Raw genomic sequence first — 27,042 nt, 5'->3', positions numbered from 1 at the left:
TAAAAAAAACTACATGCAAGTTTTGCAAATGATTCAAAATACTACAAAGAGTGTGAGAGACAATGACGTTCTCTGTTTGGATGATAGATATACTATGTCAGCAAAGTCTTGGCTCCCCCATTCAAACGATCAGAATCAGGTGTCCTAGTCACCTGGTCACAGGTGTATAAAATCAAACCCTCAGGCAGGTAGACTGTTTCTACAAACATTTGTAAAAGAATGGGCCGCTCTCAGAAGCCCGGTGAATTCCAGAGAGGAAGTGTCATAGGACGCCACCTGTGCAACAAATCTAGTGGTGAAATGTCCTAAATGTTCCTCAGTCAGCTGTCAGCTCTATCAGAACAACATGGAAGAGTTTGGGAGCAACAGCAGCTCAGCCACCAAGTGGTCGACCACGTAACCTGATGGAGAGGGGTCATGGATGGTGAAGCACAAAGAGGTCACCAACTTTCTGCAGTCAGTTGCTGCAGAGCTCCAGACGTCATGTGACCTTCAGATTAGACCAAGTCCAGCACGCAGAGACCTTCATTGAATGGGTTTCTATGGCCGAGCAGCTGCATCCAAGACACACGTCACCAAATACAAAGGGTCAATGCAGTGGTGGAAAGCACGCTATGCTAGAGCAGTGGAGACGGCTTCTCTGGAGGGATGAAACATGGTTTTCCATCTGGTAATCTGATGGAGCAGTCTGGGTTTGGCAAAACTGATTTGTTCTTTGTTCAAATAATAAACAGCTTGCTCTTTGAGCAATGATTCACAAACAGAAGACACATTTGGCTCTTGCTTTTATTTCAAATGGGTTTTTAATCAAACCTCTTATCTGATGAAATAATAATAATTAAAGCCGCAAGCGGCGTTGTATGGCCCGCAGACGCAACCCGCCTTCCACGCCCAATTCTACGCACCACCGCCTCCCTCACCGCCCTCAATGCCCACTTTTGATAAAGGCTAGTCAAAACGGCATTTGCTAATTATGCTAACTATTCTAGCTATGCTGATTTGGCTAAAAGTGCTAGCATTGCGATCAGCATCATCAACTGACTCAGGAAAAAACATTATTAAAAATGCTAATTATGCTAACTGTGCTAGTTATGCTAACATAGCTAAAAGTGCTAGCATAGCGATCAACATCATCAACTGACTCAGAAAAACATATTACCTAAAATGCTAATTATGCTAACTATGCTAGCTATGCTAATGTGGCTAAAAGTGCTAGCATAGCGATCAGCATCATCAACTGACTCAGAAAAACACATTACCTAAAATGCTAATTATGCAAACTTTGCTAGCTATGCTAATGTGGCTATAAGTGCTAGCATAACGATCAGCATCATCAACTCTCTCAGAAAAACATATTGCTCAAAATGCTAATTATGCTAACTATGCTAGTTATGCTAACATAGCTAAAAGTGCTAGCATAGCGATCAGCATCATCAACTGAATCAGAAAAACACATTCCTCCATTGGTGAGAGCTATATGTCATAAGTTTATAAAAAACCCACTTTTTTTCAAAATGGCGGCTTTTCTGCTGATTTTATCTCCATAGCAACCATTTTATGTTTTGGTCCCCTCAGGAGGACGAACAGATTGACGTCAGTTTCGGACAAATCGGTAAAAGTAAACTTTTTGTCGTCCTTAGCAACAGTGGTTTTATGCTAACCACGCCCAAATTCCTTATATGTCCATATCCAGTGTTTTTCTTTTTTTTTTTTAACTTGTCCTGTCCAACAGCTGGGCAGACAGATGAGAGCTGAGGGCCTCTTGTGTTGGACAGATTTTACTTTAACAAGTGTTTTTCAATGTATTCAGTTTCAGGCATGAATGCATGCATTCAATTTTCACTGTATTGTATTGAAAGGCATGGGAGTTATAACTGTGCGCCACTTTGCTAGCTTGCCACGCGCACGCCGTTCAAAATCTACAACTTCTAATTCCAACATTTTTTCCACAGTACCTTGCCATTGATGCCCAAAAAGTTTCGAGACCATCGATGAAAATTCCAACGACAAGTTTACGATTGAATCCGGTGGGAAAGGTGTTTTTTATAGAAAATTCAAGATGGCTGCCTTTTCCCGAGGTCAAAGGTCGACGAAACTCCAGAGGTAGTTGTGGACTTGCTCTAGCAACATGTGAGTCAAATTTCGTGAAAATCCCTGGAAAAAAAGTTCATTTTTTTCATATTTTGTAAAAACGCGAAAATGGCGAAATTGCAGATTTTGGCACAAAATGGCCGCCATCCCGTAATGATTTCAAAACTTCCTTTGGATATCGCGAAAAAGGTTAGATTGGTTTCGTTTGGCGATTCTCAAAAAAAAGTTCCGAATTTTTTCGTTTTTGCCGAGTCGGCACATTTTTTTGCGACGGTTTTTTGCTTACCACGCCCACAGTCCATTATCGATCTTGTCGTGCGTGACATCGTTTTGTTCAGCGCGGGCCATGGAATTGCATATTTCCTCTTCACGACATTCCGATGAAAAATGTGCGAGCTAGCTAAGATGGCAACGGTTGCGAGCTCGCCACGCGCACGCCGTTCAAAATCTACAACTTCTAATTCCAACATTTTGTCCAGAGTAGCTGGCCGTTGATGCCCGAAAAGTTACGAGACGATTGATGAAAATTCCAACGACGAGTTTTCGTTTGTATCTGGTGCTAAAGGTGCTTTTTTGAGAAAATTACAGATGGCGGCCTTTTCCCAAGGTCAAAGGTCAACGACACTTCTGTGGTGTTTGTAGACTGGAGCTGGCAGCAAGTGTGTGCAATTGCGTGAAAATCGCTCAAACAAAAGTGTCGTTTCCCCATATCGTGGGAAAACACGAAAATCGCCAATTCTCAGAGTTCGCCACAAAATGGCCGCCAAGCCGTAGGTCGTGTGGCCGCCCCGTAATGATTTCAATACTTCTTTGGGATATCCCCAACACGTGTGTTTGGGTTTCGCGGCTGTATTCTGAAGTACATTTTGATCGGCCCCATCCGCGATTTTCGGCCCATTCATTTTTTTGACGGGATCGCTGGCCGTGATGTCATCGTCTTCGGGGGGGTGACGTTGACTCTGTGGAAAATTCATTTGCAATTTATCCCAGGTGTGTGCACGTTTTGGTGACTTTTCGAGCATGCGGCGGGGGTCACATTCTCGCTGAAAGGCGGCGAAGTCGTCGTTCCAACTGCGAAAACAATATGGTCCTTGCAGTCAGTGACTGCTGCTGCAGGCCATAATTATAGTAAGTTTTGTTTGAAAGAACATTTTATTCAAATCAAACTATATTCATGTTAGGATGCCCAAGCATGAAGGTGGAACCCTAAAATGCTTTTTGAAACTATTACAGATTAACGATAATATGCACACGCTAAAATATTTCTGTTTTGGTGTATAAACATAATTGTAATGAATTTGAATAAAGTGAGATGTGCATATTCAGATTCATCACTAGGTTAAGTTCAGACTAGATGAAACATCAGGATGTTTAGTTCTCAGCTGCCTCCACATTGATGTTGTTTCATTACAAAAAGTTACATGTTTCATACAATCCACACATTTAATGATAATAATAATAATTGTTACTTAATAATTTATTATTTCCAACAATAGGAAATTGTTCTCTGCATTTGACCCATCCCCTGGGAGAGCGGTGAGCTGAAGACGAGCCGCGCTGGTAAGGCAGCAGCGTTAAGTGTCTTGCCCAAGGGCCCTCACTGGGTGATGTTAATTGGTCACCATCGATATGGTAAATCCCCCATTACCATTGCCTGCCATTAATTGTTCATTCCCACCGCGAATCAAAGCCTGGTTTCCTGCCTGGCAGTCTTTCACTTCACCAACCGAGCTGCCCAGCTGCTAGGTTTGTTCTCCTCAATGATCCCAGACAATTTAACTTTCAATGTTGTGAAACATCTGTCCAACAGCAGACAGATGAGAGCTGAAAGCCTCTTGTGTTGGACAGATTTTATTGTTACAACAGGGGTCATGGATCGTTGGACACACTAGGTGTATATTTGAATAAACCCCTTTTGTAATTTAGACTAAACTTTATTCATTTTAATTTAATTTAATGTGACCGAGCCTTCTCAGTCTTCGGACCAAAAATCTGGAATGAATTGCCCCTGTACCTCAGACAGATAGACTCACTTAGTATTTTTAAATCTGCTCTTAAAACATATTTTTTCACTTTGGCTTTTAACTGAGTTGGAATCCGGACCTATTTTATGTGTTTTATGCTTTATATTTTCATGTGCTTTTATTAATTTTTGTGTTGTTCAGCACTTTGGTGAACCTTGTTCTGTTTAAAGTGCTTTATAAATAAAGTTGAGTTGAGTTAATTATATTTGTAACAGATTTTTGTTAGACCGGATGGAGAAAAAAAGAAGGGAAGAAGAGAGAGGGATGTTAGGGGGGGGGGGGGGTTGATTATAGAAGGGGGGTGGTTTAAAACCATGAAGCAGCATAAAGCTGGAAGAAATGTTGCTGGATGTTTATAATCAATACAGTCAGGTTCAGATTTAATACAAATCTAGAATGGGCGGGGCCTTTCCACACACACACTCAAATGTTATAAACATACCTGTTGGATTAAAAAATGTTCACAGACAAATATGTCAACATGAACACAATACAACCCATGTTCACTGAATGTTTTATTCAGTCACGTAAACTCTGTAAAGGTGAGACAGCACCTGTCCTGGAGTGAGTGTTTCTGTTCGTCTTAAGTGGATGATGGAATTCAAAAAGAAGGAGGGAGAGTTCCCAGCCATCCCCACACCAAGACCCCCGCCACAGCAGCAGCAGCCAGGAACCCCCCTCCCGACACCCACATGGCAACAGATGGAGAAGAACAATCACACCCGCAACCCAGGCCAGGGCCAGCAGGACTGCCACGGGAGCCCCCAAAGACAGAGAGCAGGGAGGCATGGGGGGACAGAGAGTGCAAGCTCCAGCCCCCCCAACACCACACCACAGGGACATGGACACCCCCGTGCTCTGATGTTATGTGATCTTCATGGTCTTGCCAGAGAACTCAGGGATCCCTCTCCCTGCATGGAGAGAGGGCCGCCGGGCCCAGGAAGCCGTCACCCAAGGGACACAGTCACATTCCTGAGTCGTTTGGACGTCGATCCCCGATGTCCACCAGGCTGCCTAGTCACACTACACTGTGACACTCCAAAAACTTTTGGAGAATGAATCCTACTATGGACTAGTGACCAGTTCAATGTGAGTTCTGCCTTCAACCTCTGATAGCTGGAATAAGCTCCACAAAACCAGTAATTCTGCTGAAGCCGGTTTACACACCAGAGGAAAATATGGGATAGAAACACTAGACAGACTGCAGCCATGCAAGGTTTCACAGAGATTTCTTCAATGTGCTTACCTTTTGTTTTGAGTGCAGCATTGTCGTATGACGCAGAACATGGTAGTCTGGCACATCCTCCAAAAATGGCAACTGTGACTGAAGTCACCAAGGAGCAGCAACGCACACTCGCCATTCTGTGACCCCTGCTCATCTGGTCATAGATCAACCAGTCGGTTGGAAAGGCCGGACCATTTTCAGCTGGGCTATCCTAAACAACAGAACAGGAAGAAAGAATGGGAGAAAAATCATGTAATTATTGAATTATTAAGTAATAACCCTGATTGGATGTCACTACAAGATGGTAGATATTGCACTAACCCACCACAAAGTTTGGATAAGATCGAACGTTTTTAATCCCACAAGGGGGAAATGAATCCAATATTGAAATTGGTTTCAGTAAAACAAGATCAGGAAGAAAACAGAAACACACATGCAGCTCAAGGCTGACTGAGGAGCAGCCATGAAGAGACGCTTCCTGCTTAGAGTGGAGGCTCATTGGTGGCAAAAAGTCACATCTCAGCCTTGTGTTATACAAAATACACTATTTTAGTGAAACACACCATCCAAAACAACGTGCATGGGGTATAATGGGTGGGTTGAAGAGGGGGCACCCTTGCATTAATCCGGAGGTACAGCTATGAAGCGCACCCTCTTGGACCGAGGTGGCAGGGATGAGCAGCGAGTGTCATCCTGTGTGGCTGCGGCCATAGGGCAGAAGTAGAGCGGTCGACCTCTGATCAGAAGATTGCAGCTTAGGAGCGCCCATATGTCCAAGTTTCCTTGGGTAGGACACTGAACCCCACATTGCTCTCTCTTGCTTGAGGCCTTCAAAGAAGGCGGTAAAGCACTACAGAAGTATTCGCCATGTATCGTCCACACAACAGCTGCGTTTCACTTTCTGAAGACCGGACTGAAGTCAAGAGCAACTGATCAGCTGATCAATTTTCAGAGAACAAAATGCTGAACGTGCAGGACACAACTGGCCAAGGTTAAACCTCTCCTCTCTCGTTATGACTTTGAGATTTTAATCCATGCTTTTATTTCACCTCGTTTGGATTACTGTAATGCTCTCTATGTTGGACTTTCCCAGAAATGACTTGCTCGTTTGCAGTTAGTCCACAATGCTGCTGCCCGTCTTCTAACTTGTGCACGGAATCAAGAACATATTACTCCCATTTTAGCATCTCTTCATTGGCTCCCAGTTTGCTTATGCATTGAATTTAAAATTCTCCTATTTGTTTTTAAATGTCTCCATGGACTCGCTCCAAAATATCTGTCTGACCTGATTCAGGTGTACACTCCCCCCCGCTCCCTTAGGTCAACAAGTCAGACACAGCTGGTCGTCTCGAACACCAGGAAAAAACTGAGAGGTGACCGAGCCTTCTCAGTCTTCGGATCAATAATATGGAATGAATTGCCCCTGTACCTCAGACAGATAGACTCACTCTGTATTTTTAAATCTGCTCTTAAAACATATTATTTCACTTTGGCTTTCAATTGAGTTGGAATCCTGACCTATTTTATGTGTTTTATGCTTTATATTGTCGTGTGCTTTTATTAAGTTTTGTTTTGTTCAGCACTTTGGTGAACCTTGTTCTGTCTAAACCTTGTGCTTTCCTATGCACTTTAACATTGGGAATAGGGTCATCTAGACCCACTAGACAGTGCTCTGAACCTTTTTTCTTCAATGATTTGTGATCTTCACTGGTGTCCATGGATTACATTAAATCTTTCCACCTTTATCCACCTTTGTCATGGTAGGAAGAACACCTCAAAGTAAGGGGGGGGGGGGGGGTCATCTAAGATAGCACAAGGGTTACAGTGCTTTATAAATAAAGTTGAGTTGAGTGAGTTGAGAAAATCTGGGAAGACAGGAAAGAAGCTTTGGGAGTGGCAACTGTCTAGCTATTTGAATACTCAATGATGATCATGATTTCTGTTTGCTAAAACCAGTTTCATTTGTTACTGTCTACAGCAAATCGTAACAAAGTGCTGGTTCGTCCAAACGTGTTGTTCTGTGGTTTCCACATCGTTTGTTGGTGGGCGTTTTGTGGGTGCGCTGGCTTTTGTTTGTGTGGGCTTTGAGCCTTTCTGGTCTTCAGTTGTGCTTTGATGATGTTTTGTTCTCTGGTTTTCATTGTGTCTTGGGGTGACACACCGGTTGTTGGAAGTCATTTGGTACGTTTTTTTTGTATGCCGGGAGAAGACCTATGGATGGACTTTAGAGGTGGGGGGTGTTGCCCGCTTGTCTGGTCACTTCTCCTGACAATCAGGATTTCAGTGTGTAATTATCCACCGCTACGCCGAGCAAAGACTAGGGTTGAGTTGGACAGGACAGGCTAATAAAAAAGGCTATGGTTGAGTTAGCTAGCTTGGGGTTAGGTAGTTAGCAGGACACACCTGCCTCTGGAGTGCGCGCATTGTTTGTTTACCCCACGGGGGATCATTACGTCTATTGGGACATGTGGGTAGATTACGGGCCATCAAAGATAAACACAAAAATAAAAAAAATAGTCTGTCGGCGAATCATCCTCCTCACCATAAAGTATGTCACTTGATTGACATGCAGAGCAGCCAATAAGAACATCATCTGGTACATAAGTCACTGCAAATGTGTGTTTAAACACACATTTGACAAGACAAGCGGGCTGCCTGCCAAATCCCCAGCTGAGGACCACTCCTCGATCGGTCTGACCCAGAGTCCACGGCGCCCGCTCCGCGGTTCCCGCCTGGGGGATCTTAGCCCATTGAGGCGGCAGTGGTGTCCAAGCTTGGGCTTCTCGAACGCTGCCCACGGAAAAGGCTAATCTGTTCTAATGATTTATTACTAAAAATATATGAATACAAACAACAAAGCTGTTGCTTCACAAAGATTCTGGACTCTATATTTATGGATGGAGTGGTGCAGGATTTTATTGAGTCACCTTTAGAGCATGGCTTGGACGTGTAGAAAAAACAGCTGCTCGTGCCTGCAGATGGTGGTGATGCTAGAATGAGCGAGGAGCCGTTCATTTAAGGGTGGGGTTGTTGGATTTAGGGATTCTGCAGCCCGATTCTGCTTGTCCTCTTGTTGGTGTGGACTGGTTGCCCTCTGCATCAAGTGCTGCTTTGACATTTGAACAGCAGAAGGAACTGCTTTTGATCCAAATAGAAAGGCAGAAAGCTCCACACCCCCAGGCTTATATGTGATGTGATCCCGGCTCTTGGTCATGCCAGAGAACTTAGAGATGCTCTAGAGCTGACGCCTCATAAGGCCTCTTGGGAGCTTTGCGGGTGCAGTCAGTTAACTCCGGCGGAGGGGGAATGGTTACCCCCATCATCATTTCAGTCACTGACAGGCTCCCTCAGCTAATGAGCTTCAGTTTGTGGGTTTTGAAGAAGGGCCGTGCGCACTGGGGGTTGGAGAAGCACCAGCAGAGTGGGTCACTGCTCTGACAATCTTGTTCCCACACTCTCCACAGCAGCTAGACTGAGTCCACGGGAAGGACAGGTTTAGGCTCTGTTGCTCACTTTGCTCCAATAAAAAGCATAAGAATAATGCAGAAATTTCACTCATTTAGAACCGAGGTGAGGATGTTTTTCTGTAGCTAGCAGAAACTCGATGTGTTTCTACTGTAGATCAACCATGGTAGACTTTTACTGACACTGACCGTTGCAAAAACTACAATTTTTTTTTTTTTTTTTTTTTTTCAAACTTGTCCTGTCCAACAGCTGGGCAGACAGATGAGAGCTGAGGGCCTCTTGTGTTGGACATATTTTATTTTAACAAGAGGGGTTATTCATCTTCAGACAAACCAAAGGTATGTCTGAATAAACCCCTTTTGTAATTGAGGCCAAACTTTATTAATTTCAACCATGTTTGAAAATCTTTGGTGTTGGACCGGACGGAAAAGGAAAGAGGGGAAGAAGAGAGAGGGACGTTAGAGAGAGAGGGGGGGGGGTAGGAGGGTGATAATTGGAGGGGAACGGGGGTAAGCCCATGAAGCAGCATAGAGCAGACAGGTTTACTGGTTGTTTATCATTACGGTACGGTTCAAATGTAGTACAAAAAGGGCGGGGCCTGTTCACACACACACTCAAATATTATCAACACACCTGCTAGCTGCAAAAATGTTCACATGTCAAAATGTACACAACAGATAGTGTTCACGAACGCATACCTATGCCTTTAAACCAACTAGTGTGAAATCTTTCATTCATTCAATCATGCAAACTATTAGTGCAAAGGTGAGCTAACACCTGTGCTCAGGTGAGTGTTTATGTTCTTCTAAAATGGATGGTGGAATGTGAAAAGAAGGAGGAGGAGCGCCCAGCCACCCCCACACCCAGACCCCCGCCGCTAAAACTACAATTTTTAATGTTAATGAAAATTCTGACTACCTCCTTATTCGGCTGCTGGCTCAGGACAGATGTGGAATGAAAGTGAACTTTTTTTTCCATCAGGCTGGAAAGCAGAGAGCTTTTCTTGTTGACTTTGATGAGGTTTGGGTAGATGCCAGTCACCAGGGCAGCCTTAACCACCGCCCAGTTTTCTGAGTTAAGATTTACGTCACGGATGTCACTTCCTCCACGGGCTCGCACGAAACCTAAAAGACAAAAAAAGGTTCATCGTCCCACATTAACATTGGTTCTATTTGGTCATCCTCTTTAAGTTCTTTTTTTTATTTCTGGCACAACTTTATCATCATTAAGGATGCCAATATTTATTTTCCACATTGTTGTTGGTTGTCCAAATGTATAGTTTTGTATAGGTCTGATTTTTTTTTATTTGACTTAAAATGGTTTATTTCATCCAATCAAATAAGAATAATACACAAAAACATTACAATCATAAGTTATACATTCATACAATGACGAATCAAACTTAGGATAATTAGACATATTAATAATTAAAGCCGTAATCTAGCCACAGGGGTTGCAAGCCAGTTGCCTCTGTGCCGGTCCCAAGCCCGGATAAATAGAGAGGGTTGCGTCAGGAAGGGCATCCGGCGTAAAAATTGCCAAAATAACCATGCGAATCATCCACAACACTTTAGACATACCGGATCGGTCGAGGCCCGGGTTAACAACGACCGCCACCGATGCTGTTAACCTACAGGGTGTCGGTGGAAATTTGACTACTGTTGGTCGAAGAAAGAGGGGAGGCAGAAGGGTCCGTTGCCAGAGAGAGAAGGGAAAAGGCAGGAACATAGGTTTGAGAATAGGGACTCTTAACGTTGGCACAATGACAGGGAAAGGCAGAGAGCTGGCAGACATGATGGAGAGAAGGAAGGTAGATGTACTGTGTGTGCAGGAGACAAGGTGGAAGGGCAGCAAGGCACGTAGTATTGGAGGAGGATACAAACTATTCTATCATGGTGTTGGGAAGAGAAACGGGGTAGGAGTGATTCTGAAGGGGGAGTTTGTAAACAGTGTTCTAGAGGTGAAAAGAGTCTCAGACAGGATGATGAGCCTAAAGTTAGAAATTGAAGGGGTGATGGTGAATGTAGTCAGTGGGTATGCGCCACAGGTTGGCTGTGAGTTAGAAGTGAAGGAGAGATTCTGGAGTGAGTTGGATGAGGTCATAGAGAGTTTTCCCAGAGGAGAGAGAGTTGTTATTGGAGCAGACTTTAATGGGCATGTTGGTGAGGGCAACAGAGGTGATGAGGAGGTGATGGGCAGGTTTGGTGTGAAGGAAAGGAATCTGGAGGGACAGATGGTGGTGGACTTTGCGAAGAGGATGGAAATGGCTGTAGTCAACACTTACTTCCAGAAGAGAGAGGAACATAGAGTGACATACAGAAGTGGAGGTAGGAGTACTCAGGTGGACTACATCCTATGTAGACGAGGTCATTTGAGAGAGGTTAATGACTGCAAAGTGGTGGTAGGAGAGAGTGTAGCCAGACAGCACCGCATGGTGGTGTGTAAGATGACTCTGGAGGTCAGGAAGAAGAAGATAGGGAAAACAGAAAAGAAGACCAAGTGGTGGAAGCTACAGAATGAAGAAACTTGTGAGGAATTTAGGCAGAAGTTGAGGCAGGTCCTGGGTGGTCAGGATGAACTTCCAGATGACTGGGAAACTACAGCAGAGATTATCAGGGAAACAGGTAGGAAGGTGCTAGGTGTGTCATCTGGAAAGAGGAAAGACGGTAAAGAGACTTGGTGGTGGAATGAGGAAGTACAGGAATGCGTCCAGAGGAAGAGGGTGGCTAAAAGGAAGTGGGATGTAGAAAGGACTGAGGAAGGTAGACAGGAGTACAAGGAAGCGCAGCGTAGAGTGAAGAGAGAGGTGGCAAAGGCCAAACAGAAAGCTTACGATGAGCTTTATGACAGGTTAGACACAAAGGAAGGAGAGAAGGACTTGTACAGGCTAGCCAGACAGAGAGACAGAGATGGGAAGGACGTGCAACAGATAAGGGCGATTAAGGACAGAGATGGAAAGGTGCTAACAACCCAAGAGAGTGTACAGAAAAGATGGAAGGAGTATTTTGAGGAGCTGATGAACGAGGAAAATGACAGGGAAAGAAGGGAGGAAGATGTGGTTGTTGTGGAGCAGGAAGTAGCAGAGATTGGAAAGGATGAGCTTAGGAAGGCTCTGAAAAGGATGAAGAGCGGAAAGGCCGTTGGTCCTGATGACGTACCTGTGGAGGTATGGAAGTGCTTAGGAGAGACAGCAGTGGAATTTCTAACAAGGTTGTTCAATAGGATTTTAGAGAGTGAGAAGATGCCTGAGGAATGGAGGAGAAGCGTTCTGGTCCCGATCTTTAAGAACAAGGGTGACACGCAGAACTGCAGCAACTATAGAGGAATAAAGTTGATGAGCCACACAATGAAGCTGTGGGAAAGAGTAGTGGAAGCCAGGCTTAGGAAGAAAGTGGAGATTTGTGAGCAGCAGTATGGTTTCATGCCCCGTAAGAGCACCACTGATGCCATTTTTGCTTTGAGAATGTTGATGGAAAAGTACAGAGAAGGTCAGAAGGAGCTGCATTGTGTGTTCGTAGATTTAGAGAAGGCGTATGACAGGGTGCCGAGGGAGGAGCTGTGGTACTGTATGAGGTCGTCTGGAGTGGCAGAGAAGTATGTCAGAGTAGTTCAGGACATGTATGAGAGAAGTATGACGGTGGTGAGATGTGCTGTAGGTCAGACAGAGGAGTTCAAGGTGGAGGTGGGACTACACCAAGGATCAGCTTTGAGTCCTTTTTTGTTTGCTATGCTGATGGACAGGCTGACAGACGAGGTAAGACAGGAATCTCCCTGGACAATGATGTTTGCGGATGACATTGTAATTTGCAGTGAGAGTAGAGAGCAGGTGGAGGAACAGCTAAAGAGGTGGAAGTTTGCTCTGGAAAGAAGAGGTATGAAGGTCAGTCGTAGTAAGACAGAATACATGTGTCTGAACGAGAGGGATCAAGGTAGAAGCGTTAGGTTACAGGGACTGAGGTGAAGAAGGTGCAGGAGTTTAAGTACTTGGGGTCAACAGTTCAGTGTGATGGGGATTGTGGAAAAGAGGTGAAGAGGCGAGTGCAGGCAGGTTGGAGCGGTTGGAGGAAAGTGTCAGGAGTGTTGTGTGACAGAAGAGTGCCAGCAAGACTCAAAGGAAAGGTGTACAAGACAGTGGTGAGACCAGCTCTGCTCTATGGGTTAGAGACGGTAGCAGTGAGACAGAGACAAGAGGCTGAGATGGAGGTAGCGGAGATGAAGATGTTGAGGTTCTCCTTAGGAGTGACCAGGTTAGACAGGATAAGGAACGAGTACATCAGAGGGACGGCTCACGTTGCCTGTGTTAGCGACAAAGTCAGAGAAGCCAGACTGAGATGGTTTGGACATGTTCAGAGGAGGGATAGTGGATATATTGGTAGAAGGATGTTGGAGATGGAGCTGCCTGGCCGGAGGGCAAGAGGACGGCCAAAGAGGAGATATATGGATGTCTTAACAGAGGACATGAAGTTGGCTAACGTTAGGGTAGAAGATGTTCATGATAGAGTGAGGTGGAAAAGGATGATTCGCTGTGGCGACCCCTGATGGGAAAAGCCGAAAGAGAAAGAAGAGAAAGAAGAATAATTAAAGCCGCAAGCGGCGTTGTATGGCCCGCAGACGCAACCCGCCTTCCACGCCCAACTCTACGCACCACCGCCCTCACCGCCCACTTTTGATAATGGCTAGTCAAAACTGCATATGCTAATTATGCTAAATATGCTAGCTATGCTAATGTGGCTAAAAGTGCTAGCATTGCGATCAGCATCATCAACTGACTCAGAAAAACACATTACCTAAAATGCTAATTATGCTAACTATGCTAATGTTGCTAAAAGTACTAGCATAGTGATCAGCATCATTAACTGACTCAGAAAAACACGTTACCTAAAATGCTAATTATGCTAACTATGCTAATGTGGCTAAAAGTGCTAGCATTGCGATCAGCATCATCAACTGACTCAGAAAAACACATTATCTAAAATGCTAATTATGCTAACTATGCTAGCTATGCTAATGTTGCTAAAAGTACTAGCATAGCGATCAGCATCATTAACTGACTCAGAAAAACACATTACCTAAAATGCTAATCGTGCTAACTATGCTAAATATGCTAACATAGCTAAAAGTGCTAGCATAGCGATCAGCATCATTAACTGACTCAGAAAAACACATTCCTCCATTGGTGAGAGCTATATGCCATAAGTTGATAAAAAAAACACTTTTTCCAAAATGGCGGCTTTTTTGCAACCATTTTATGTTTTGGTCCCCTTGAGAAGACGAACAGATAAACGGCAATTTTGGACAAATCAGTAAAGGAAACTTTTTGTCGTCCCTAGCAACAGTGGTTTTATGCTAACCACGCCCACATTCCTTATATGTCCATATCCAGTGTTTTTCAATGTATTCAGTTTCAGGCATGAATGCATGCATTCAATTTTCACTGTATTGTATTGAAATGCATGGGAGTTATAACAGTGCGCCACTTTGCTAGCTTGCCACGCGCACGCCGTTCAAAATCTACAACTTCTGATTGCAACATTTTTTCCAGAGTAGCTTGCCGTTGATGTCCAAAATGTTTCGAGACGATCGCTGAAAATTCCAACGACAAGTTTACGATTAAATCCAGTGGTAAAGGTGTTTTTTTTTTAGAAAATTCAAGATGGCGGCCTTTTCCCGAGGTCAAAGGTCGACGAAACTCCAGAGGCTATTGTAGACTTAGGCTAGGGACACGCCAGTCAAAATTTCATGAAAATCGCTCGAAAAAAAGTTCCTTTTTCCATATTGTGTAAAAACGCGAAAATCTCAAAATGGCAGATTTTGGCACAAAATGGCCGCCAAACCGTAGGTCGTGTCGCCTTCACGTAATTCTTTCAAATATACCCGACAAAGTTGGATATACCCGACAAAGTTATCTGGGTTTCGTTAGACTATTCTTAAAAAAAAATCAGAATTTTTTTTTTTTTTTTGCCGAGTCAGCACTTTTTTTGCGATCGTTTTTTGTTTCCCCTGCCCACATTCCTTTATCGATTTTGTCGTATGTGACATCATTTTGTTCAGTGTGGGCCAGGGGATCGCATATTTCATTTTCACAACATTCCGATAAAATATGTGCAAGCTAGCTAAAACGGCGACGTTTGCGAATTCGCCACACGCACACCTTTCAAAATCTACAACTTCTAATTCCAACATTTTGTCCACAGTAGCTTGCCATTGATGCCCGAGAAGTTTCAAGAAGATCGATAAAAATCCCTAGGACGAGTTTTCGTTTGTATACGTTACTAAAGTTGCTTTTTAAAAAAAAGTCAAGATGGCTGCCTCTTCCCAAGGTCAAAGGTCAACGAAACTTCTTTGGTAGTTGTAGAATCATGCTGGTGGCATGTGTGTGCAATTTCGTGAAAATCGCTCAAACAAAAGTGTTGTTTTCCCATATCGTGGGAAAACACAAAAATCGCCAATTCTCAGAGTTCGCCACAAAATGGCCGCCAGGTCGTAGGTCGTGTGGCCGTCCCGTAATGATTTCAATACTTCTTTGGGATATCCCCAACACGTGTGTTTGGGTTTCGCAACTGTATTCTGAAGTACATTTTGATCGGCCCCATCCGCGATTTTCGGCCCATTCATTTTTTTGACGGGATCGCTGGCCGTGATGTCATCGTCTTCGGGGGGGTGACGTTGACTTTGTGGAAAATTCATTCCATGGGGAACCAGCTGTCTGCCCGTTTTAAGTCATTTTGTAGAATTTCTGATTCCCTTCAGGGGGAGAACACATACAGACTAGTGTAACCAGGGTCTTGTTGATCTTTCCTTTAACAAAAGCATATTTTCCATCTGTGTTTCTGTCATCATTTCTTTCACACTTTACTGTGATTGATATTAATGGAAGTACAACTCTGCTGTTTTTTTGTAGGAGCTGAAAAAACAATTTGTATACCAAACTTACCAAATTTTTCATGCTCATTTTTTGGCAGATGTGTTTCTTGGATGAAGATTACCCGTGGTAATCTTGGTAGCACTCTGCTTCTATGTTTACGTGGTTGCCAAGGCCGTTCGTATTTATTGAAACTAGTCTATCGTCACCCAGTCCGCTCATTTCTTTTGTTAACAATAACTGTGAGCCTTACTAATGAACTATACCAGAAAAAAGAAACATTGTAAACTTAGGAGCAAAAAATACTTAAGCAGTTGTAGTACCAACAGGTAACTGTGGCCTCCACACATTGGAAGGAGTGTCTCTCCCCCCACTGGGAGGTCCAGGGTTGTTCCTCCTGTTAGGAAGGGGTCCTTTAAAGGGTCTGGAAAGAGGCAGAATCGCTCCCATCCTTATTGTCCAGCTGCCCCTCCTTACTCCTGCTTCTGGTGCCGCTCCATTGATCCAATGAATCAAAAGGCCGGCCTTATGGCGATTCCACGGAGAATCCGTTTCCGTCATTCCTTTCAAATTTCCTCAGCATTTCCTTAGCTCTTTGTAAAGCGGAGAGTCTGTTGTCCCGCTGGCGTCGGGATCTCCTGCAGGCGGAGGTCCGCCATGTTGTTCCCAGTTTTTCCCATCAAAACCTTCTGAAACATTTCTGAGGCTTCGTAAAACTTTTCTTAAAGAACACTGGTATATTGATCATTATAAAGAGTTTTTTTATTCAGATCAATAGACTGTACTGTAGCGTCCTGTATAACATTAGGAGAGTCTCTCTGTGCTTTAAAACCAGGAGTCCTCCTTCATCTTCCTCTTCATCACTTTAGTGTCAGAGGTCCTGGAGCGTCATTTGAGCGTCGGCACAGCGCGTCAGGCCAGAGAGGAAACAAATTCTGGAAGGCGGGATATATCTTGGACCAAACCCGGTTTCAGTCAACATTCATTGTGCAGCGGTTGACCTCTGAACGGAAGATTGCATGTTCGATTCTCACCATGTGTCAAAGTGTCCTTGGGCAAAACACTGAACTGTTGCAAAAATGTCATATAAGCGTCTTAAGTTGTCTTTGGTCAGCTAAACGCTTTTATTTTTAGATGCACATTAAATTGATGACAGTTTCTGGCTCTTTTTGGAATCAGTTTATTCAAAAGTTTGCCTGTTCTTCCTTTGCTATAGTCAATTCATATTACCTATAACTTTATTATACAGTTTATTTTGCAATTATACCTTGATTATAAATTAGATCTATAATTACTCAAAATGAATATGATTTATGATTAATTTAACTTGTAATTTTACCTACCACCCTGGAAAAAGGTGGATTTCTGAGGCCAAATGTCACCTTTTAAAGTTACTAAGTTTGATAATATGTTCATAATAAAATAACGTTTAATTATTTAAATACATTTTACACTTTCATGTCCCAATGGACTAATGAGATCTTTTTTCAGATTATAAAAAAGCAAAGCAACAGCAGGACTCACCAATGGCACGGAGATGTCCGAGCAGCTGCGTCCTCATGCCGAGAATGATGTCCATGGTCGCTTGAGACAGGAAGTTCTTCTCACAAAACGTTCTCTCCCAACCGTCACTGCGAGCTTTCTGCCACGCCTGACACCAGACGACAACAAACATGAGCTGTTATTTAACCTTTCACTTTTTGAACCTGTAGTAGATTTAAATGTTTTTAAGGATTAAAGCACTTTATAAGTCACGGAAGGCCTTTTTGAAGATGTCAGTCCATTACATTTCTGAAGCAATGAAAGTTTGTAGACGTGTGTATATGCGTGTTTCCGCGAAAACTCTTGTGTTTACGCACCGCTACGCCAGTTTTTTACGACTGTTTTTGGGCTCTACGTTTGCTGAACTTTGACCTATCCCATCCTTTTTAATTCACAGCAACACCAACTGTTTGTAAACTGTTCTTTGCTCAGCTGCTGGTTAGAACATTACAGGTAAAAAGCGAGCTCAGTACGGCAAAGGCTGAAATCCAGACAAACACTCACCTGGAAAGCTCTGAGCAGGGCCATGTGGTCACTGAAGGAATTAGAAGCAAAGCGTTTGCGACAATTGAGAGCTGATCTCTTCTGAGAGTTCTCAGTGGGAATGATGAAGGGGTCACGATAGGCCAGAGCACAGACGATGGTGAGGATGGGGTCCAGACACTTGAGCACTACGCCACACAGCACCATTTTCCCCAGCTGAGGCTCCACAGGTAAATCAGCCAGGCGGTAGCCAAGCTCAGTCAGGTCCTCATTCTGTTCAAGAGCATCTATCTTCTGAACAAAAAGTATCACTTGATTAAAAATGATAGTAAGTGCAATATTTCTCCTTTAGACTTGAACGTGTCTTGGAGTAGGACAATGAGAAGAGCTGTTACCTTCAGAACCTGCACAGCACTGCTCACAGAACGAGCAGGAGGAGGCTGGGGGGCTTTGGACAAGAAGTCTCCAATAAGACAGGAGGAGGGAGCCAGAAGTTTGGTCTGCAAGCACAGCCCCTAAAACAAGGATGAATGTAGAAACAACATGGAACATATACTTTCTTTTCACCATACATCTTGTAAAGCAAAACCGTGCCTGTTTCTGGTATATTTTACCGTAGGCGGCACATCAGCTCAAAGTTTGAACCAAATGACCAGTTGAGTGAATCAGCATTAGGGTGTAACAGTACTAGAGCTGTGACGGTGTGTGACCGCAGTGACGAACCAGCAGGGGGCGCGGTGTCTCGGTTATCTGCACGCCCCCCACCCCCCAACACAAAATCCTCCGGCGGCCGCGTCGCAAATAAATACTATTACAACGCAGTATTCTTTATTAACAAATAACAGTAACTACTACGTATCTAACTAATGAACTAACTATATAGGTGTTATAAAATGACTGTGTGTGTGTGTGTCAGCGCGCTGCGTGTGTAGGAGGAAGGAGCACACACACACACACGTGTGTTGGGGGTGCGTGTTGATTCTTCTGCAGTGGACCGGTCTCTAGCTACACATGAGGCTTCACCTGTGCTCTCTGGTTCAGACATCTTCTTAGAATATTATGCATTGCCCAGTAATAAACAGACTGCAGACACGTTGTCACCTTTCTGGTAGCCATGAAGCCTGACACCCATGAAGAACGCGGGGCAGGAGGCTCCACCTTACAGACACGTAACGTTGCGCTGCACAAAATAGTTCCCAAACAAAATATGTAGTGATATTCATGGAAATCTAACAGCGCGCGTTCATGTTTGGTGTTACAGAGTGAAGGAGAACAGTAATAACCCCCCAACACAAAAATCTCCGGCCGTGTCGCGCACTCAAGAACGCACGCAGCCTGAATACAATGGAAATTAATAATTAGAACACAGTAAATTTGTCGTATTTCCTTGCAAGACGGAAACTTCTGCTGTAGAATGAGGATGTGCTGCTGAAACCGCGTGAACTCAAAAAAATGATTCAAGCCCCTCTTTCATGTAACACAATTAAATTCTGTGTGTTTTATTAAACTATATTTATTTTAAAATTATGTATCTACATTTAATTGACCTAATACAAAATGTATTAATAGTTTCACCTATAAACTCCAGTAATCCAAAATAAACGAGTTCAAGTAAGGGGCATGCTGTGCGCATGTTGAATGCTGTTTTCCTGTTTCCTTTATTTATTCTCTTTATAGTATCTTCTGCTGTTTTACGGCTACAATTTCTCACCTATTTTGACCATTCAACTATTAAAATGTTCAGCTCTTTCGTCTAATGCCTGCTATGACTTTTGGTCCTTCAAATCCTTCGACTTTTCGAAGATAGAAAACTATCGTTCGTGTTTTTCCACGTTAAAAACGTACTGTGGCTTGGAATCGTTTCAACTCGACTTCTCCCAATAAGACAATACATGACGAACCTCATTTGTAGAAGAAATGATTCTAGCCTGTTAGCTGCCACAAAAGTGTTAGCTCAGTGGATCAGCCAGCGGGATTTGTTCTTCTAAGTTCAAGACTAAATTCCGGTCTTAGATGACCTTTTTGCCTTGCCTTTCTTGATAAAATTGAGTTCAACTAACTCAATTATAATTCATTACATGGAAGAATTTTCTTTGAGGTTGGGCTACTCATATTTATTGGATGAAAATCCTGCCCACAATTAAATTGAGTTCATCCAATGAGTTGTTTTTTTGAGTGTATGTCTGTGTAAGAAGATCCAAAAGAATGGAGGCTGGTTCTATTATTGACCCGGTCTGGAGGCTCTGAGGGTCCAAAAGGGAAGTGAACCCCGGAGGAAGATCTGCCTTCGGCCCTGGAGAGGATTTCCCCCACGTTTTCCCCCCACAGTCAGAAACCTCACGGCAGGAGGTTCGGCAGCTATTAGGTGAGGGAGGTGACAGTGCACATGTCAACAGTACCAGCATGGCTAATGCAGACGCGAGCCCCCCCCCCCCCCCCCCCCCCATCTCCTTATGCCCTTATGCTCTCCTGTGGGAGGGGGGGGGGGACGACTTTGGATTTGTTTGGATGAAGGGAAATGACAGTTGGATAAGTGGTGGAGTGCTGTGTGTTGACATTGTTACACAAAGATACTGTATGCCACAGAAACACATCCAATCTGTTAACAAACTTAAAACAGCATCACCGACTGGAACAATCAGGCCTTCAAGAAAAAAATGTGCAAGTTAACAGTCAGACCAGTATAAAGTATCCAAAGTTTTGGGTTCCAGACAGCTAACAGTTGTATTATTTTATAAGCAGATCACCTACATAGGTTAATTTTATTATTGTTATATAAAAACAATAAATACATTTTGGAAGAAATTTTTTTCTGCCTTTTTTGTACCGAAAAAATACAGGAGTATCAAACCGGACCGAATTGAGATTTTAGTATACCGTTACACCCCTACTGATCATATTTGTTGTTTGCTCCACTTGTTTTTGTGATAAACTGCCACATTTGTCTTTAACCTGAACAAATGTACTAACTCTTTTGTTTCTTTGTACTGTAGTTAAATACTGGATTGGTCTGCTTTTCTCCATGGTTGATTCTAGTATGAGGGCATTTCTGCTTTTGCATACATCAGGGTTCCTACACTTTTTTTTAGCAATGCTTTGCCATAACTTTTCTAAAAACAAACATTTCTATGGAATTACATAAATACCAATAACTGAAAGGGCGTAAAGACAACTAAGCGGGCGTATTTAGAAACTGAGTGAGTGAACCTTAAAACCCTGCTGGCGCAATTCTAACCAAGCGACCCCGTATTTTACAACTGAACGGCTGAAATCCTAACTGAGCGGGGATCCTGCTCGGTCAATTCTCTTTTGCGCTCTCACCTGGATTTACGCCCAGTGTTAAGGGGGCGTTTTTGTCACTTGGGGGCAGGAACCTTTCTGGTTGATCTGACTGGCTAAAATTTGCATGCCAAGCAGCGGGGCGGAACTTTCATTTTGGGGCTTTAATAGAAAAGGAACGGTGGCTGTAACGTGGATTAAAAGCATTAAAACGGTAAAAAAAATGCAGTTAATTTCACAAGAGAAAAACGTAGAGCACAAAAAAACCTGCTGCACTTTCTTACCTTAGTTTTCGGTCGTTGGTTAATCTTTTAATCCACGTTACATCCGCTTTTTTTTCTATGAATGCCTCTGGGGGGGGGACAAGTTTGACACAAAGAGCTGACATTTCTAACTGTGATAGTCAAAGAGCCACACCACACACTGACCTGCCAGACACACACACACAAGCACACAATTACAGCAGTTCGGTACTAAAGCTGAAGCCATGTTATTTCCCATAACCCCCTCCTCTCCTTACAACGGCACTGGATTAAACGGCGCCGTTTCAGTTTTATGGAAGCGATTCTGTAGCATAAATAAAAAGCAAAGTCAAAACCAGAAATTCTTTTTCATTTTCAAAATGAAGCAGCATTTTTTGACTCAAAAATAAAATGAAAAAGTAATACTTCAAAATACTTTTTCATTTCCTTCCTCAATACAGCTTATTCTGTCACTTAATTAAAATGATAAAGACAATGGTATTTGACATTTCATTTTAAAAAAGGTCCCTGGTAAATGTGTAGCATAATTCATTTAGAAATGTCTAATTTGACAATTGAAATGGATTAACAGAAATGCTTTTTAATTTTCAAAATGTAACTGCATCAAATGACTCAAAATCAAAATGAAAAAGCAATATTTCAAAATGCTTTTTCATTTTATACTTAAAACCGCTTATTCTGTGTCATAATTAAAGCGAAAAGAGGGGATTGCATTTGCATTTTAACATCCACCCTGCGTACCTTGTCGCAATATTCATTTCTTAAATGCAATAGCAGAGGGGAGGCGGGGCGATGACGTCACTGCTTTCTCCGTGTGTCCGGCTGCTGACTGACGCACACACGCGCACCAGGAGCAGACTGTGTTAGCGGCAGAGACGAGGGTTTTGTGATGGTTGTGAACTTCTGATGAGTTTCCACAGCTTCGAATAGCTCTGAAGTTGCCAGAATTTTTTTTTGCATAATCTTTATTGTAGTAGGACAATGAGGTCATGATTAGTCAGTACAGGAAGTTTGGTGTCAGTAACTACAGCATCTTCAAAGCTTCTGAGCATTTTTGACCATATCTGATCAATATTTAAATATGAAAAATTCCTAACAATAAACAACGTGAATTATGACATAATCTTTGTTGCAGTAGGACAATAAGGTCATGATTAGTCAGTACAGGAGGTTTGGTGACAGAAGCTTTAGTATCTTCAGAGCTATAGTGCATTTATGTTATGATTCATATCTCTATTAAATTTTAAAAACTATAAACTATAAAATGGAGGTTGACTTTCTAACAAAATTTAGCATAATAAATAATAATGTAGCATGACTATGCTGACGAGTCTTCATTACCAGTTCATATAAATATAGACATTTATTCGCTTTTTAAAAGTTTATTGATTTTTACAGAATGGCGTTTCAGAGAAGTTGCACTTTGTTGACGGTCCCTTGGCAGCCGGCTCGCTGCTCTGTCTGCATTCACACCTTGAAACGAACAATTCTGATTAAAAGAAAAAAAATGATCGGTTCACTCTCTGCGTTAATACAAAATGAGTGAGATACTTGCTGACACATTTGAGAGGTTATCAGAGGAGTTATTGACGCAGGAAGTCCGAATCTGTGAAGATCTAATTTAACCGAACTGCAGCTGCTCTATTCCCGTGTTCCTCCGCGTAGCTGATAGCTGCAGTTTAAACTGTGCCTCATAATCATGTCTCTTTGGTTTCCAAAACGAAGTTCTTCTGCATTATTCACATATTTGCTCCTTTGTACTATGGGGGGGGGGTCTTCTTTCACGTCCTCTCCTCTCTCCATACCGTTCTCATGCTGTTCTCTCCTCTTTACCGAAGTCACACAACACATTAGGGCCGCTCTGTACATTTAGGAGAAAATGTAAGACTTTCACCTTATGGTTGTGAAAGTACTGAATATAGAAAATATGATACAAGGCAGAGAGCCACATGCAGCTCAAGAGCCGCCTGTTAACCCCCCCTGCATTGAAAAATGAAAGTCCCGCCCCTCTGCCTCGCCGATAAGCCATGCAAATTTCAGCCAATCAGATCAACCAGAAAGGTTCCTGCCCCAAAAGTGACAAAAACGCCCCCTTAACACTGAGGGTAAATCCACATGAGCGCGCAAGATCACTTCTCCGTTAGAATTGCGCCTGCGCGGTTTGAAGGTTCACTCACTCAGTTCCTAAATACGCCCGCTTAGTTGTCTTTACCCCCTTTTTAACCCTCATCACAAACTTATACGTCATGTTTTTCTGTGACAATTGTGACCGAATGTGGAGGACCAGAGAACAGAGGACTACTCATCACTGAGTAAATATTTCTTTACAGTAATTATCTAGGCTGAAACATAACAGCCTTGTTCAAATTCCTTTAAATCTAACATAGTGAGTAAGACAATCCATTTGAAATTCAGGATATCTATCCATCAAAATTTTCTTTTCTTTTTTTTTTTACTTTTTATTTTATATTTTGCACTTTTAAAAAACAAACAAACAAAGAGAAAAAAACACAATCAAGTAAAGAAATAAAATACATAAAAAACAAACAAACAAAGTTGAACAAGTGGCTAAAACAAAAATTAGTTTTGAGCTTTAAGTTCTGGGCGGGGTGCATATGGCTTTGATTTCCTCCATTGAAAATTGAAAATTTTCAGCTTTCAACCGTAAGTGAAATGTCTTTTTTTCTATAGAACAGATCTCTTCCAGAATGTCTCTCTAATGATCCAGTCTTAGTGGTTCACCTTTAAGCCAATTTCCTGTTGTGGTTTTTTTGCAGGCCATAATCATGACTTCAAGATACTTGTCCCCTGTTTGAATCACTCTTGTTGGTAACAGTCCTAGGTATAGTATCCATGGGTCAGCGGGTATTTGATGGGGCAGGTAAACAAACATTACACATCCTATGGATTTAATTCTTATTCAAATCCTTTGAGTTTGTTAGTTTAATCATATCTTCATACGAAATCAAAGTCCAAAGAATCATTAGTTGTATAGTTAACATTGCACAGACACCATATCCTCTGTTTTTATGAAAAGGATATGGTATAATCTTGTATGCAGAAGTGTGTGTGTCCAACTATGTTTCACAGGAAGGTGGAGGTGAAACCGACTATCTTTGCGTCTTCCCAGTACCAGCCTGAGAACTTGCGTCTTAGCCGTGTCTAGACCTGAATCGAACGACGCTCTGTGTTAGTTATCTGTGAGAAAAAAGGCTTTGCAGGTCCAGAGATGATGTGGGAGGACAGCGAAAAGACAGACATGTCGCAATGAATGTTTTCTGATAGCGCTGCAGCTGGGTTCTGTTTCCCCTCCTTACAGCTCTGCGCATATGTAAATTAGGGAATACCCAACAAACTTAATAAAAGAGGAGGTGACAGAATATGCGCCAGAGTGGAGAGAGAGAATGTTGCTGGGTATGATCTCTGTTCACTCTCATCGGAAAAGGTACCTTGGTCTGTTGTCTTTCTTTCCTTATGTAGTTATTCTGATGTTGCAGGTTGTTTTAACCCAACAGTATTTCATACCCTAGTATTTCCCGCAGCGTTTTGATGATGCTTTGCCAGAAGGGAACAACTTTACTGCATGTCCAGAAGATGTGTGAATGATTAGGGTTTGCGCGTCCACAGAGTCTCCAGCATTGTTGTGGAGTCCTCAGCTGTTTGCTCTTTAAGGGAGGACTGATAAATAACCTCATTATATTTTTCCACCCGAATTCTCTCCATTGTCTGGAACTTGTTGAGGTATGATGTATCAGACAGATTGAATACCAGTCATCCTCTGACAAGTTAACCTGCAATTATAACTCCCACTTCTGTTTTAAGTACAACGAATCAAAACCATTACTTTTCAACAGACATTTATACAGTTTTGAAACCATCTTTGAAGGCAGTTTCTTATCAGCCCCTGTCACCATTTCTATCACATCGCTGCCTTCCTGTGTAATTGAGCTTTATCTCTTTATTGTAAACGTTTCTTAAGTGAAAATAACTAAATAAGTCAGTCTTTTCCAGTTCAAACGCTTCTTTGAGCTTTTCAAACGTTTTGAAAATGTTCCCATCTGTTAATTTACAAATTGCAGTCAATCCTCTAACTCTCCATTTCTTAAATGTGTTGTCTATCTGCCTGGCTTTGAATCCAGCAGAGTGTGAAGGCCATAAAAGTAATTTGTGGTCGTCTCTTTTTTGTATTTATTGACCACCTCCCACCAGGTTTTAATTACAAACTCCACTATTGGGTTCTGTTCTGTATTTACTACCGTAATTTCTGGGTTATAGGGCGCACCTGATTACAAGCCGCATCCACCCGATTTCAACAGGGGAGTTCACTTCGTACACACATAAGCCGCATCAGTGTACAAGCCGCATGATGTTATCAACACGATCAGTCTGACACTGAATATTCTGACTCCGACTCTAGAGACGACTTGCGGTCTCACTGTGGGAGGAGTCAGCATTGCGTCAACCCATGTATTTGAACATGCCCACATCTGCCAAACAGCATGCAGGTCACTTCTGTTGACAGGTTCCTCAGTTATGCTTTTTTTTTGTTTTGTTTTTTTAGTTATTGACAATCGAGGTATCATACATAAAATAACAGTAGTAAATAACAGTAACCATATAATCAACATTACATCCCTCAGTTATGATTAGGACATTTACACCCCCGATTCCCCATTTCCCATGAGTCTTAGGGGCTTAAGGCGGGGCTAACCCCCAGGTCGCCACACTGTAGCGCAGGGGTCGGGAACCTTTTTGGCCAAGAGAGCCATAAATGCCACATATTTTGAAATGTAATTTTAAAAGAGCCATTCAATAATGTAGTGTCTCTTTCCCACACTGAGGCACGGAGACTTAACCTCTTTTAAAGTTCTTTATTCCGATTACTGCAGACCGCAACAAACGCCGAACTATTAATTCAGCAACTCCTGAATCTCTCCCGCCGAGACCAGAGCGCTTCTCCCAACTTTATATTCCCCTGCTCCCGCGTTAGCCCTCCCATTTCCCTTAGTCGGCCCATAACTGAATCCCATTGGTCCAAACTACCTAACAACAGGCTTGAGCGACAGAACTGAGGGCCAATCAGATCTCTGCATGATGCGTTCAATGAACTCCAGAACTTTTAACGCGGCCCAACAGCCATCCAACTCAGTCCGCGACAATTTGTTTAAAACTAAATATACAAATGAATGTGTGCATTTGATTTAATTTCAACATTTTTAAAGTACAATAAGTCTGTGGATTCTTTTAATAACATTGTTATGCTGTTGCTAATAAATGATGAGTATTTCTCGTGGTAGTTTTGCTGATGGTCTAGTCTGGTTGATACGTGGTGAGTTTCTGCTTCACGCAGGCGTTGAGACTTTAAACGTGATCGTAGGTCTGAATGTTCTGTAGATGTCAGACAGACATGGAGCCAAACACACACTCACACGCCGCAGTGAGTGACGGGCAGCGGGTTTTACGTTTTTACAATCCCTGCGCGATTCACCTGCTGCCTGTGCCCACAACTCCACCCCCACCCTGCTTTCTCCCTCACACATCCCGTCCCTGCATCTGCGCGCTCTTTCTCAGAGACGGGAGCGCGTAGTTTTAGGCACGTCAATTCACAGGTTTCCAGCTGGTACAAACTCTGTGAAATAATAGATAATAGTAACTGATAGTGCTGGCGCAGATTTCTCTCTCTAAGCACTGCTACTACTGCGCGCCTCTGGCATCGCATTGCGCCCGAGAAGGACTGGTCTAATGAAAAAAAAAAACTATAATTAAAGATTTGTCTGCGAGCCACATGTGACCATCAAAAGAGCCATA

The 27,042-nt window shown here is 42.8% G+C and overlaps 1 protein-coding gene across 4 annotated transcripts in view; it reads right to left on the bottom strand.

The window, feature by feature from the left end:
- Window positions 1–27,042, bottom strand: part of ythdc2 (YTH domain containing 2) — a 142,082-nt gene that overhangs the window by 25,545 nt on the left and 89,495 nt on the right. For 3 of the 4 annotated variants that reach the window (XM_023952793.1, XM_020701809.2, XM_023952791.1), the window contains exons 20-24: window positions 18,088–18,207; window positions 17,714–17,986; window positions 17,192–17,318; window positions 9,724–9,929; window positions 5,362–5,551 (exon numbers count right to left, since the gene is read on the bottom strand). In XM_023952793.1, the coding sequence (XP_023808561.1) occupies window positions 5,362–5,551; window positions 9,724–9,929; window positions 17,192–17,318; window positions 17,714–17,986; window positions 18,088–18,207 (916 nt within the window). The remainder of the gene's footprint in view (window positions 1–5,361; window positions 5,552–9,723; window positions 9,930–17,191; window positions 17,319–17,713; window positions 17,987–18,087; window positions 18,208–27,042) is intronic. The other variant, XM_023952792.1, reaches the window with a different exon arrangement.

This window comes from Oryzias latipes, chromosome 24 (assembly GCF_002234675.1).
Source record: "Oryzias latipes chromosome 24, ASM223467v1".
NCBI lineage: Eukaryota > Metazoa > Chordata > Actinopteri > Beloniformes > Adrianichthyidae > Oryzias > Oryzias latipes.
The sequence above is the reverse complement of the archived record's forward strand: the minus strand, read 5'-3'. Positions and strand labels throughout refer to the sequence as shown.